The sequence below is a fragment of the Megalops cyprinoides genome, chromosome 3 (genome assembly GCF_013368585.1).
Source record: "Megalops cyprinoides isolate fMegCyp1 chromosome 3, fMegCyp1.pri, whole genome shotgun sequence".
Taxonomy (NCBI): domain Eukaryota; kingdom Metazoa; phylum Chordata; class Actinopteri; order Elopiformes; family Megalopidae; genus Megalops; species Megalops cyprinoides.
The window spans coordinates 43,070,019-43,084,512 of record NC_050585.1 but is presented as its reverse complement, the minus strand read 5'-3'; the positions used below and the strand labels follow the sequence as shown (position 1 = coordinate 43,084,512).

At 45.2% G+C, this 14,494-nt stretch overlaps 1 protein-coding gene across 2 annotated transcripts in view; it reads right to left on the bottom strand.

Annotated features, from left to right (window-relative positions):
• Positions 1–14,494, bottom strand: part of rad50 (RAD50 homolog, double strand break repair protein) — a 32,673-nt gene that overhangs the window by 10,228 nt on the left and 7,951 nt on the right. For both annotated transcript variants that reach the window (XM_036525743.1, XM_036525744.1), the window contains exons 5-17: positions 12,982–13,167; positions 11,668–11,872; positions 10,953–11,081; positions 8,105–8,270; positions 7,582–7,775; positions 7,112–7,318; positions 6,671–6,853; positions 6,411–6,568; positions 5,494–5,669; positions 4,175–4,412; positions 2,575–2,764; positions 938–1,064; positions 300–493 (exon numbers count right to left, since the gene is read on the bottom strand). In XM_036525743.1, coding sequence (XP_036381636.1) covers positions 300–493; positions 938–1,064; positions 2,575–2,764; positions 4,175–4,412; positions 5,494–5,669; positions 6,411–6,568; positions 6,671–6,853; positions 7,112–7,318; positions 7,582–7,775; positions 8,105–8,270; positions 10,953–11,081; positions 11,668–11,872; positions 12,982–13,167 — 2,353 coding nt within the window. The remainder of the gene's footprint in view (positions 1–299; positions 494–937; positions 1,065–2,574; positions 2,765–4,174; positions 4,413–5,493; positions 5,670–6,410; positions 6,569–6,670; positions 6,854–7,111; positions 7,319–7,581; positions 7,776–8,104; positions 8,271–10,952; positions 11,082–11,667; positions 11,873–12,981; positions 13,168–14,494) is intronic.

Sequence of the window (14,494 nt, the reverse complement as noted above, 5' to 3'; positions counted from 1 at the left end):
AATCAAACCAGCCAATCCTGCGGTTATGAGCCCAGTCCTTTAACAACTGTGACCAGAATCAGAATTTATTGGCTAAGCATGTTTCTGCACATACAAGGAATTTGACTCCGGTTCCAGTGTCTCTTGCAGTGATTGCATACAGCCTCAAAAGCGACAACAACTAACACCAAACAACAGCAGCAGCAGTGCAGGACACATACATGGAACAAATGTGGAATGAAGAGGTATATATGAACATTTACTGCATAATGAACATGAGTTAAAGTATACAGGGAGGACGGTGTCGGAGGGAGCTGTACCCGGATCTCTCTCTGCAGGGCCTGGATCTCGGTGGAGAACTCCACGCACTGGTCCTCCAGCTGCTGCTGCCGCTGCATGTTGCTGGAGATCTGCAGCTTCTCAGCTAGGGTCTCGTTCACTGCACTCTTCAGGGCCTGGATCTGCTCCTGCTGATCCTGGATCAGCTTCCTCTTCAGGTCCATTTTGCTGGAAACTTGAAAACGAAAAAAAAAGAAGGCGGCGGTGGAGATATTTTACAGAGATTTCTCTCCTCATTCACCGTGTTCCAAGATGGAGAGAGACAGGTGTCTAAGGTGTCAAGATGGTGAGAGATGGGTCTATCTGACTGACTCATAGAGACACTCTATTGGTTGTATCTCTCTGAGTCAGTACTCGAGTTAAATACTACATTTACTGATAATTCTGTCCTAGACACGTGCTATTCTGTTCTGGTCCACTACGTGTAGCATCCACTGGACACCTTCTGTTGGGACAGATTGGCCCTCATATGCATTGTCCTAAAAGCGTGGTGCAAATCTTCCTTCAGCTGTATGTTTGTTAAGTTGGCCTGTGGATGGCCCTGCCCCTTGGCTGCTGGGCAGGCGTTTCCCTGACGACCTCTGGGAGAGAGGAAGGGGGGGGGGGGGGCTGGACGTACTGGTGTCCAGGCGGTGCTGTGTCTCCTGCTTCTCCTGGTTGACCTGCTGGACGGTTCGCGTCAGATCCACCCCCTGGAGCTTGCCCGTCTGTTGGGCGATCTTCCTCTCCACGTCTCTCAGGTCCAGCTGGGAATGAGAAAATGCACCAGATATGCATTATCACACCAGCAATGACTGCATGACATCCCTAATAAAGGCACTGAGTCTACAGATACGTGACCAATTAAAACAGATACCAGGGAGAAAAAACCCCAGACCCATCAAAAAACACATTCAGGCACCTTGTGGTACCTTACCTTTGTGGCAAAACACACAGAGAGAAAGGGGTTCGGAAGGTGGAAAACGTGTAACATGTGTAACATCTCCATTGGTGAGTTCCTGGTTTCTGGTTACTTGACGCCCAGCATCATTATGACATCATTCCGGGAACTGCTTTGCCCTGATCTGCCTGGACATACCAAAAACTCAGACCCTTCCAGCAATGGGTCATGTTCAGTGAGGGGGATTCAAACCAACAACCTTACAGCAACAAGTTCCCCGTCCACTTTGCCAAACTCCAGATCGTGCACCCGGAGATGAAATGCAGTGACCCTCCTTATCGTACCAATAATCTCTATCATGAGTTACCCACTGCACTGAAGTACGCTAAAATAAACTACCCAAGCACACAATACAGACATACGTGCACGCACACACGCTTTTGTTTTTTCTTCCTGTTCAAGATTTTCCACTTCACCCTTAACCTCTCCCCACAGTATCAGCACTTTCATATGAACAAGCTGATGGCGCATCTTTTCAGATTAAACATTTCACGAAGCACTGAAGGTTGTATTTTTTTCTCTGCAACTGTGAATGATATTGTTTACCTCCGCTTATAATTTAATCTAAACTCTGTGAGCTCGTACAGGGCCTGACCCTTAGCAAATCACCAATTATGATGGAAAAAGCTTAGTTTAAAATTTGACACTTCTTTCTTCTACTTTTTTTTTAACTAAATGAAAAATAAAACAACAGATAGTAATAATTACCAAGTACAGAAATCTGTGCTTGAAGAAAAAGAGATAAAAAAGAGTGGAAGTTATCTGAGGTAAAGCCACAATCGCAATTGTCATCAGCCTATGATGACACTTACCAGAAGTCATACACACTTTTAACCATGCCCACTTCCAGTGCATTGTGGAGAACCAGGCTAGGCCCCATGTCATTAAACCAATGCCTTGGAATTGGAACAGGTATGAAGTTGGTTTTTGTGTTTGCAGAGCGTGCAATGGCATAGGATTTATGCGGTTTACTGCTAATCTGAGACGTGTAGTATGATCTGTCATGCTGATCAAACATTATGAAATATTACAGCAATCAAAGCAATTTAGAGACCAAGGCCCAGATTATATCTAACCACATTGAGCTTTTCCCTTTACATTTTTAAAGCAGTGCTGCTGGGGTTTTTTTTTTTTCCTTGCAAAAATATCTGAAGTCAATTTCAGTGACCACAGAATGTTTCATACAACTAAAATAAACAAGTAAATAACAAAAAAGAACACTGTAAATGTTTGCCTCGGTCATTACTCAAGGCAACATGCATTGCCTACTCTGGGCCTAGCTGAGGAGCTGTGGCCGACGGCAGGGGGGCTCTGACCAGGTATCTGTCCATGAGGGAGATGTCCTGCAGGCAGGCTTTGGCCGTGTCCTCCTCGGACGTCAGCATGGACAGCACGGTCTCCTGCTCCTCGATGTCCCCCTTCAGGCGCTCGATCTCACGGTTGATGCCTTGCAGTTTGTTGCGAAGCTCCGGCAGATCCTTCTCCTGGAGCTCAGACAGGGACTGCCTAATTCACAGCGATTACAAAGTATTCATTAAGCAGTATTCAGGTATAAACAACCATTAAAAACAACCATTACATTACATTGCATTCATTTAGCAGACGCTCTTATCCAGAGCGATTTCCAGCATACAAGAAAAGAAATGCTGAATGAGCCATATAAAACTGTACAACTTGTGGAATTTTGACGTCTAATTTGGTAAATAAGTATTTAGCAGATGCTCTTATCTAGAGCGACTTCCATCATGATAGAACATAGAACATTTAGTTTCAACAAGCAGCATTGTCAGACCAGGCTCACAACACTCCCAGACCAGTGCGTTTGAGAACAACACTATTCAAGCCCTACCACAAGTTAACTTGTGCAACCTGACTCTGGCTCTGCTTGCAAATCAAGGGACCTGGGCCCTATCACGCATCGAGAGCACAATTACATGGGACAGCAGTCATTACTACAGTGCTGCTGAAACCTGCAGCTGAACTAGCAGAACAACTTTGCAATACTGTACCGGTATACGTTTATATATGTTTACTGTGTCTAGCGCTGATGCCTGTTCATGCGTGGTTAGCGGTGTCCTGTTTATGCAAGTTTTGATGCCACTTATTAGATGCACTGTGCAAGCTGGAAACGAGTTACTGTCAAATGACAGTACTGTAATGTAATACATGACATTTTTCTTTTACTCTGGATGCTCATAGGCAGAATAAAAATTCTACGTGGACAAATGAGAGATTGGTGCTTATTCCACTGAAAACAAGAAATAAAGATGGGAGAAACCCACTTCCACTGACTGGGAAGTATCATACAACAGTCCTAGCCTGGGGGTCAAGGAGGAGTCAGAGCCAGGAGGCACTACACAAATCTGAATGGGATCTTCCCTTTCCTGTGAAACAGTGCCCTCTTGTGGAACACTGTGAGTACAGCACTCAGAGCTGCACGTGCTGAGGTAAACGCCTTCATGTATGTGCCGTCCAATGGAATGAAGTAAGCCTGCTGAATGAAATGGCCCGAGATGTACTGTTACATATTCTCCATAAATTGCCATTACATTCCATATTGTTTTACGCATGCCTGTCTCCAGAGTGAGTTATACACCGAAGGGCAGCAGTACAGCATAATGGTGAAAAGCAGGGCTTGTAACCGAAAGGTTGCTGGTTCAATTCCCCACTGGAGCACTGCTGTTGTACCGTGGGGCAAGGTACTTAACCCAGAACTGCCTCAGTAAATATCCAGCTGTGTAAGTGGATAATATATAAAAACTGTAACCTATGTAAGTGGCTCCGGATAAGAGCGTCTGCTATATGACAATAAGGTACTACAATGTAATGTAATAATTGTCACATGTTTCACTTGTACAGCCGGATATTTGCTGCAGCAGTTCAGGGTAAGGACCCTGATGGCCCGGGCCGACCCACCTGATGGGTTTGAGGGCCATCATCTCATCCCGCCTCCTCTCCTTCCTCTTCAGGTCCTGCTCCGTGTTCTTCAGCTTGTCCGGCACCAGGCGCAGCTTGGACTGCATGTCGTTGATGACGTCCTGGAGCTCGGCCTCCGAGGGGAAGGTGCGCTGGCACACGGGGCAGCAGGGCTCGCCCCCCTCCGTCAGCTGGCTGATGAACTGGGTGTAGACCGCCGTGGCGCCCGCCAGCATCGCTGTGCACGCAGCGCAGGGGAAGCGCGGTCATGCGGGTAGAAATCACAGTCACAAAGCCTGAGAGCGCGCTGCTCTCGAATGCACAGAGACCGCGTTCTCAAATGCACAGAGACCGCGTTCTCAAATGCACAGAGCACGGCTTCACATGAAGAGCACGGTCTCAAAGGCAGACACTGGGGTCACACAGAGTACACACTCACATACAGATCATGCTCACACACTCATAAGAGAGACATACGCAGAAAACACGGTCATGCACAAACACACGTCACACACACAAGCAGGAAACATTCCCCTAACAGGTGATATATACAGTGCATCAAATCTGAGGTGCATAACGTCCCAACAATCAATCAGTCAAATGTTACATAACAGGCTTAAAGTAACTGCCACAGGATGCTCAAGAAAGATAATTCAAATTATAACAGATACAACTTGCAATAGAATAAAAATGAAAATAGAGGTAAAGAACAAATGTTTCATTTAAAATGGCAGTATTAAAACCAGTGCTATACACAGTACTTCAGCCATAATTGTTGGCTAACAAACAGATGACCTGATGCAACACTTAACTATCACATTGAGTACAACCTGCTGCATATGAAATTTGTTCGTCTGCTGATTCGAAACTGCAGTGTCCTTCAACATCAGCTAAATCAAATTCCACAGTCAACATTTTGTTTCAGTGGAGGAGAAAGTTTAAATCACTTCTGTAAAGACCTCATCAAAACTGCTGCACAACACAGGTTTTGTTATAACTTTGCAGCATCTAAATCTGAATTTGATTTGCAAAATACTATCAAAGGAAAACCCATTTTACACCTGAATGCCACCCAGTAGAGAGCCACTACAAATTCTTTTGAACAGGTGTAACGTGCATGCGCCTATCACGCAAGTTCATTCAGATGATTGAGCCAAGTCTGGCATGCAGGAAGCGTGAAGGCGCATAACTTTCAGTACGGTGGTGCCCCCCAGTGGCCACACTCGAAAATGCATTCACTCATGTGCATACACTTCATTGCCCTACGCAGCTGATTGGTGAGTGAGGGAGCTTTTTGGTTCCCAGTCTGGGATCATTACCTCTCTGTTTGGAGCATTTCTCCAGGTCGTCCTGCAGCTTGCTGAGGTCGGACTGGAAGTCCTGGCTGCCGCACACGTTGAAGAGCTGCTCCTCGTAGCTGGCCAGCTGCTGCTCCTTCCGTCTGATCTCCGCAGTGCAGTGGCTCTTATTCTGCTCACCCGAGGCCAGATCCTTACTGAAATCACACACAAAGAACAAGTACCGATTACAGATCCTTACTGAAATCACACACAAAGACCACAGAGTGAACACAGATCCTTACTGAAATCACACACAAAGACCACGTAGTGAACACAGATCCTTACTGAAATAGCACAGAAAGAGCAGACACTGATCACAGATCCTTACTTATATATCACACAAAGAGCAAGTACTGATCACAGACCCTTACTGAAATTACACACAAAGAGCAGACACTGATCACAGATTTTTACTGACATCACACACGGAGATCAGGTACTGATCCTTCCTGAAATAACACACACAAAAAGCAGTTATTCAATCCAGGCCTTAACTGAAATATTGTTCTTTTGACAGCGGTAAAAAAAAGTTCTGCTTACGTCCTTTTAGTATATAACTTAACTTAATGAAGTGCAAAAGTGAATGGGTGAAGTCATAATATCTCCTGGCTTTGTGAGTGGATGTAACCATTCTCTGAGGGTTTCAGCCGGCATCTTTGTTTTCTCAGGAGTAAAAGGGTATGGCACATACCCCTTTTACTGCATTTTGAGTTTTACTCTACCCCCTCATGTTCTTACTTTACCTTATGAATGCAGCTAAGCTCACAAAACAACCCTAATGAATGTATTTGGGGTTCAAATCTTTACACAAACACAGCAAACGATACATATGGCACTAGTGTCAAACCAAAGCATTCTCCCTCTTGCAGTAACTCAACACCCTCGTAGATGCTCACTTAAGCTTGCAGAGCTTGTCTCTAGTGGTGCCAATCTCTTTGTTCTTGCCATGGATCCAGTCCTCCAGCTGCCTCTTGTTGGGAAAGTAACCCATCAGGGACACCAGGTCATCATTGTGCCTGGATTTGATCTTCCGCACCTGCTCCTCCTTATCCATCTAAATAAGAAGAAAAGAGCGGAGTTCGTCAACCCGGGGAGGGGGGTGGAGCCCTCGTCAGCTTCACGGAGCGAGCTGACGCCAGGGTCAGGCGTGCCCTACCTTGTCCTTCTTCAGCATGTCCAGCTCCGTCCTGGTCTTGGTGTGAGCGTTCAGCGTCTCCATCTCCTGGTCGAGCTTGCGCTGGGCTTTGTCCAACTCCGCCTTCTCCCTCTGCAGCTCCTGCACCTCCGCCTTCAGCCCGTCCACGTTGGAGCTCTGCACCGTGTTCTCCAGCTCCCGCTCCTGCCGCACAGAGAGAGAGACAGAGAGGGAAAGAGAGAGAGAGAGAGAGAGAGAGAGAGAGAGAGAGAGAGAGAGAGACAGAGAGAGAGATGGAGACAGAGAGAGAGAGAGAGAGAGAGACAGAGACAGAGAGAGAGAGAAAGAGAGAGAGAGGGAGAGAGAGAGAGACAGAGAGAAACGGCCTCTGATTTCGTGACTGAGCCCCACCCTGACCGTGACTGTAGCGAAAAGAGCACCAGGGGGCGCCGGCGGGCTCACCGCTTTGGCCAGCTCCTGCTCCAGCTCCTGCAGCCGGGCGGACGACCCCTCCAGCCTCTGCAGGTCCCCCTTCACGTTCCTCAGCTCCTGCTGCTTCCTGTCCCGCAGGTCCTTCTTCAGCTCGATGGTCCTCTCCAGCCCAGTCTTCTTGTCTCGAATTTCGTCAATGCTCTGCTGTTTCATTGCTTCCTTCTCCTGCATATCACTCTGACAGGTTAAAAAAAAAAAAAAAAAAAATGTTATTTGGGTTATTTTCTGATTTTCATTTCACAGGTGCAAGCATGATTTTTTTGCACATAATATTCATATTTTAAAATAACATGTATGTAAAACTTACTCATATCTTTCAGCAAAAACAAGCAAAAAAATATTAAACCCCTTTGCACACATTTTAGCCACAGCGGCTTAGCCAGTTTTCAGGGCCGAAACAGCCTATCAGCTTCAGTCTCCGCCACAGACTCCTGCCTTACCATGACCTGATTGGCTGTCTTGGTCTCCCGGGCCAGCCTCTCCTGCACCTGCTGGTGGAAGCTCCTGAGCTGCCGCTCAGTGAAGGGCGTTCTCTCATAGCCCTCCATCTCCAGGTAGGAGGCCAGGGCTTTCACCTGGGAGTCGCGACTCTTTATGCTCTGTGCGTGGCGGTCTGCCTCCTGCTGCAGGCCCCCTACGGGGCAAGAAATATTACATTACATTTAGCAGACACTCTTATCCAGAGTGACTTCCAGCACAAAAGAATAGGAGTGTATCCATTTAAAGTGAATGGGCAACGGTGTCAGGCCAGGCTAAAAACATTTGTGAAGTAAATGAGTGTTAAAAAAAAAGAAAAAAGAACATAAAAAATTAAACTCTATTAAAGCCTAAAGGTGCACAAATTACTCTTTGGACCAACATGCTCAAAGGGAGCGTGTGGGTCCTGTTCCCGTGGTGACGCAGGGACTCCTCCCCACGAAGCCCAGCCCCGAGGCGGGGGGGGGTCCGACTGACAGGACATACCCTGCTCCACCAGCAGGTCGGACTTGACGCGGTTCAGTCTCTGGCAGTCGCGGCCGGCCCGCTCCACCTCTCTCTGGCACTCGGCCAGCCGCCTCTCCTTGTCCCGCACGGTCTTCTGGTGGTTCTGGTACATCTCCTGCAGCTGCTCGTCCGAGCCCTGGAACACCTGAAAAGACCCGGGCATCAGTGTGGCCAGTCTTCACCAGGGAATGTTTTTTTCTTTTTGCTGAATGATTATTAGTCAATAACATTTTGCTGAAAATATCAATCACTCAAAATAAAAGGCGAAGATGCCTACTCTTTACAGTTTTGCCTGAGATTAGTATTTTATATTTGGCATATATATATATATATATATATATATTTATATATATATATGTATATATACACACACACACACACACACACCTTATACATTTTACGTTCAACACACACATTGCACAATCCCAGGTGTCATCAGCCAAAAATGACCGGGAGCCCACAGTGGCTGTACCAACTGGTTTTGTTCCACTAGGGAACGGGTGGCTATGGCCTCTTTGGATAATGTCAATGGGGTAGCACCTATCGCCCAGCTGGTGCCCAGTGGGTGGTGTATTGTGGGACTTGTAGTGCGAAATAGTCTTTGGCTATGTGTGAATGTATAGGAGACTTGTATTCACTCCTGCACGACAGCAGTGACACACACAGACACACACACACACACACACACAGCAAATCAATTACAATTCATGTGTGTGACTGCATGCTTTACCCAATCTGCTTGTCTGCTTGAAATTACACCAGGCTATACAAACTTGCACTAAAATACACTATATGGACAAAGTATTTTGCCACACCTGTTTTTCAGGGTTTGGGCTAGGCCCCTTATCTCCAGCGAAGGGCAATCTTAACGCTTCAGCATACCAAGACATTTTGGACAATGCTATGCTTCCAACTTTGTGGCAACAGTTTGGGGAAGGCCCTTTTCTATTCCAACATGACTGTGCCCCAGTGCACAAAGCAAGGACTACAAAGACATGGTTTGATGAGTTCGGTGTGGAAGAACTTGACTGGCCCGCACAGAGCCCTGACCTCAACCCCATCCAGCACCTTTGGGATGAACTGGAGCGGAGATTGCGAGCCAGGCCTTCTCGTCCAACATCAGTGCCTGACCTCATAAATGCTCTACAGAACGAATGGGCACAAATTCCCACAGAAACACTCCAAAATCTTGTGGAAAGCCTTCCAAGAAGAGTGGAAGCTATTATAGCTGCAAAAGAGGGACCAACTCCATATTAAAATATATGTATTTGAATACAATGTCATTACAATGTAATGGTCAGGCGTCCGAATACTTTTGTCCACATAGTGTATCTGTGCATTCCAGAACAACCTCTTGGTCTGACCAAGTCTTTAGCACAGGCACTAACAATGTGCCAATCAGTCAGCGCTGAAACCACAGAATATTTTTATGCTCTTCTGTCCCCACCACCTAACACCTGCTATCTCTTGCTTTCGATGTTAATTTTATGTTCAGTATTATGATGCATTATGAATTTGTGTTCTAGGGACTGTTGTATCGTAGTATACTTGCCTTTTGTCAGAGTGCACAAGTTAACTTGTGGTAGGGCTTGAATAGTGTTATGCTCATACTCACTGGTCTGGGAGTGTTGTTAGCCTGGTCTGACAATGCTGCTTGTTTAAACTGAATGTTCTATGTTCTATCGTGATGGAAGTCGCTCTGGATAAGAGCGTCTGCTAAATACTTATTTACCAAATTAGACGCCAAAATTCCACAAGTTGTACAGTTTTATATGGCTCAGAAGAAAATTAGGATTTGTTCAAATTTCCACCATTTAAACACTAAATCTATGTTAGTAAAATTAAGTCATTAGATCAAAACGTACAACATATTATGATATATAGCGCTATGGTGTTATCTTAAATTATTGCCCTATGGCATTTGGTCCATATCTCTCACCTTTGGTCGGTTTTTTGGTTTACTGAAATTCATTAGAAGTGCAAAATACCCTTTGCAGTCTCAAACACAAAAACTAAGAGCCGTTTGCATCACCATGCGTGTGAGCACTTTCCACGGAAAGTCTTTCCAGTAACAGCACTTTATCTTTAACAGTCAGTTACAGCTCCTCATCAACACCGACGACTAATGTATTTTTTTATAGCAACGCCTTGCTGGAATCACTTTTGAGGCTGACAACATGTTTAATGAGTCACTGAAAAGACTGCACTTGTCTTGGCACGTTCGGCGTGGAAAAACTGCCTGGACCAAGTCGATCTGAACTGAGGTGGGAAAATGTGATGACATATAAGTGAGAACTCTCACCTGATGCTTATCGTTAGAATGGCGCATTACCACGTCATCTATTTCCTGCGCATGTTCAAAAATTCCACTATACGCTCAAACTTTAGATGAAGTTCCAGAGAACCGAATGGATGCTCAAAGTACACAAGCCTAGTGCTAGCGCACAGACCTGCTCTGTCTTTTCAGCTTACTCACTAAAGTTAACATGTGAGCAAATACAAATACATTTGCAAAGGCAAACATACTTTTATCACAAAAATCACAGATTTTTGCAGGTTTTTGCGACTTTTTAGCTCTTTTTCTGAGTGCCTCACGCAGGGCATCGAGTTCAACAAGCATCAACACATCCCTGAATTAAAGGCAAGGTACCATACAGCAAGGGAATGCAATTTTCTCGTTGAGGAGAATTCTGGTGATGTCTCTACGGTTCACAAGTGCTGCTATGGGTTGCACTGGGTTGGGTTTGTTGTTTGGGGGGTTACAAGCAGGCTCTCCCTGAAACCATGGCAAACACAGCTTTTCAGGAGGCATTTGGGGCGTGGGTACCTGCTCCATCTTCTCCTCCAGTTCCCGATTGTCCTCCTCCATTTGCTTCTTCCTGCTTTCCAGGGCCTTGATATCGTTGTCCAGATTCATCACTTTCCTTAGATTATTATCAATTTCAATCAGTCGGTTCTAAAATGACACAAGGGGAAAGCAAAGGGGGAGAAAAAAAACAATTAGTAGTCGTGCGGCCACTGGCTGTGTGGACAGCGAGTCAAAGGTTCCAGTCTCAGTTGAGGCAGTTGCCTTTGTACCCTTGAGCAAAGTACTTAATGTGCAAATGTACCATAATATACACATGGACTACACAATACACTGAGCAAACAAGGAATATTAGAAACACAAAATTCATAAGAGTTTTAACTTTGAATCTTTTCAATGAGAACAACAATAAGAATAAAACTAAGCAACCTTGAACAGAAGGTACCCCACCCAGGACTCAAATCTATGACTTTCTGGTAGCATGTCAAGTTCCCTAATCAGCATTCAAACTCACAACCTTCTGGTAAAAAGTCAAAGCTACAACAGCAGTGTCCCACCTCTGGGTTGAACTTTTGACCACAGAAGCATGGTTATTTAACCGCTACGCCACACTGCCAGTCAACAGCTTGTACGGTGTGCAGTCCGGTATGGTGGCAAGCAGGAGACGAACGCTCTCGTTACAGGGCGCTGGCCCGCTCACCACAGCGGCCGCGCGTGATTGGCTGACGGGCCTCACCTCCAGCGGGTCGATCTGGCCCTCGATGCGCTGCACGCTCTCCTTGGAGGCGGCCAGTTGCGTCTCCTTGGTGGCCAGCAGGTCGCGGATCTCCTGGGCCTTTTCCTTGTTCAGCTTCAGGTACTTGAGCTCCATCTGACAGTTCTTGACGCAGCTGGACTGCTTCAGCCTCAGCTGCCGCAGCGTCTCCAGCACCTTGATGTACCTGGGACAGGTAGCACGTGCCGGCAGCATCGGTGAGTCACACACACTCTGTCACGCGCTCTCCTCGCGCGCTTAAAACCGCCATCGCGGGCATTACACACGCATTCACTTCCCTGTATCTCATGTGCACGTTGAGAGCAAAATGACAAGAAAGAAGGAAACAGCCAATGGCAGCTGCAGCGATGAGGCCCAGCATCCAATCAGAAGCTTCCACCGGCTCAGCGTTGAACAGGCGCTTTCACATGCTGCACCGGATGCCAACAGAATTACAGCAGTGAAACTGAGAGGCGAAAAACCTGCCTGACATCCATCTTGTGACGGTCTTCATTACAGACAGAGAGCAAAAAGCTGTTTGTAACTTCAATTCAACTTCGAAGACACTCAACTAAGTGTGAGTTCTATATGCAAAAGTTCAACAAAGGCTGTTTCCACATTGTTTCAACAAATGCTCATATTGTTTTTCCATCTCATATACTACGAAATATGAAAACCTGTATCTGCTTTCCACAGCAAGATACTTTAGCAGCAAGGCCATGCCAAAGATATGCATTGTGTGTGGGCATGAACAAATGAGGAACTCAATAAATGAATTAAGGAATGCAGGTAGCACATCCAATCAAACACAGGGAAGTGGTGCGTCATTTTCAATAACTACATGACATCTCTGAAAGTGTGAAAAAAGAAATCTTAAAGAAAAAATAAATATAGATATGTGACCTCATTACGGACTTCTTATCTTATCATTACTACCTTATCAACTGCACTACCTTTAATACACATACTAAAATGTGTCAAGCTTACATTGCAATAGTGCTCTTCTTGACAAGTTATCACAGAAGCTCTAATCTCAAAAGCACTACATGGTAAAGGCAGAATTAAAAATAAAGGCAGAATTAAAAATAAAAAAGCTATTAACTGTGATGACTCAATGATTAATATCAGGGCTACTGGCTATATCATTTTTTATCATTTTAGAAATAGGAAGTAAGCCGAGCTAACCACTGCATGACTCATCGCTGTCTGGTGTTAAGAAAGGGAGAGATTATGGTTTTTTGCACTTCCTTGTCAAGATAAACTGTCAGTCTATGGTGATGACATCAGTAAGGGTACCTTGTAGCGGAGAAGATGTCGTCAAACTTCTGCTTGAGGGCCTTCCCTTCGCTCAGCGGCCAATTGGACTCCTCCTGGTGGCAGAAGATGACGTGGTTGAGGACAGCCTTGGAAACCCCCAGGGCGGTGATCATCTCCCGGTCGATCTCTGCGCACTTTGAACTCAGGCTGACTTTCTCCCCGTGCCTGAGGGAAATGGTAGACGTAGCTCATGAATTCCAAAAGAACTCCAATACCGTCCATGTGAGTTGGAGTCACTCTACAATCCCACCATGCTAGCGAGTTGGGGGTCACTCTAAAATTCTCGCAGGACAATTCCTTACGCGTAAATTCCATTCATTCACGGTCAGCTCTCTTAGGGCATTAAGTACTCTCTATCTGAGGAAGGCCAGAACACACTGGAAACTTTGGTACTCTTGAAGAAAGACTAGCAAACCACAGCTCCCACAGCTAAGAGTAGCATGACAGAAATCAGTTTTAAGATCTTTCAGTTTTGAAATATGGGCATTGCTGAAGAACATCTTAACTATATACTGCCAGAATTTTTGACACTCATCTACACAGAACCACAGTTTATGGAATACAAATTAGCTCTGAGGGTAGTAATGAAAGCTGACCTACTGGAAATACCAAGCCAAGTTACGCCTGCCTACGATGACGTTGCAGCTATCATTTCCACTGCAATATCAGTAAAGACATGGCTATCTAAAAATAGAGAGACTATTAATATGGGTCTTTCATTCAAAGTGAGCTGGACTTTCTGTAAACGAAACCCACACTACGCCCAGACTTTCACCAGATATGTGTGAAATCTGCAACCATGTGATCTGCAGTGAGGCCACATTCTGCTTTCTTCTGGTCATTTGATGGAAGTGATGAAAGAATTACTTCCAGATGTGATGCCTGCATCATTTAATCTGCTCTCTGATTAAAGTAAACCAAGTAGACAGCTTCTGTGCTTTAGGGAAGAGCCTTAAAATTGCACACTATATTACGGTTTCATCTAATTCTGTTCCTACATTACTAAACCAAGAGCAGCTGTTTGACTAGGTACAAGCTGCAGATAATATTATTATGACCTGAATTTAATATTATAATTACAACAAAAGTGTCTTCCATATCATAAACTGACTCACTCTTAGCAAAGAAAAAAATTTTTTAATTACATAAACGCACTTTATCAAACAACACCAAACCATGTCAAATGCAACTTCAGCAAGTGCTGGGCAAACATGGAGTTTTCTCACCACAGAGGCTTTCAGCATCCCAGTAGAGCTTGTGTTTCTCGGCTAAACACTCTGAAACCCCATTTGCCACCTACCATTTATGTCTTTTGCAAAAGCCAAAATCTAATTTTCCGCACCAATCTGGAAATAATAACTGATGTGACATGTTTTCTAAACAGATTTCTCTAATTTTTCTAAACATCTGTCACCTGTCAGCTTCTAAGCTGAGGTCAGTGAGTGAGATGTGTGTAATGGATGACTGTATACGATGCTTCACTGTGTGAGCG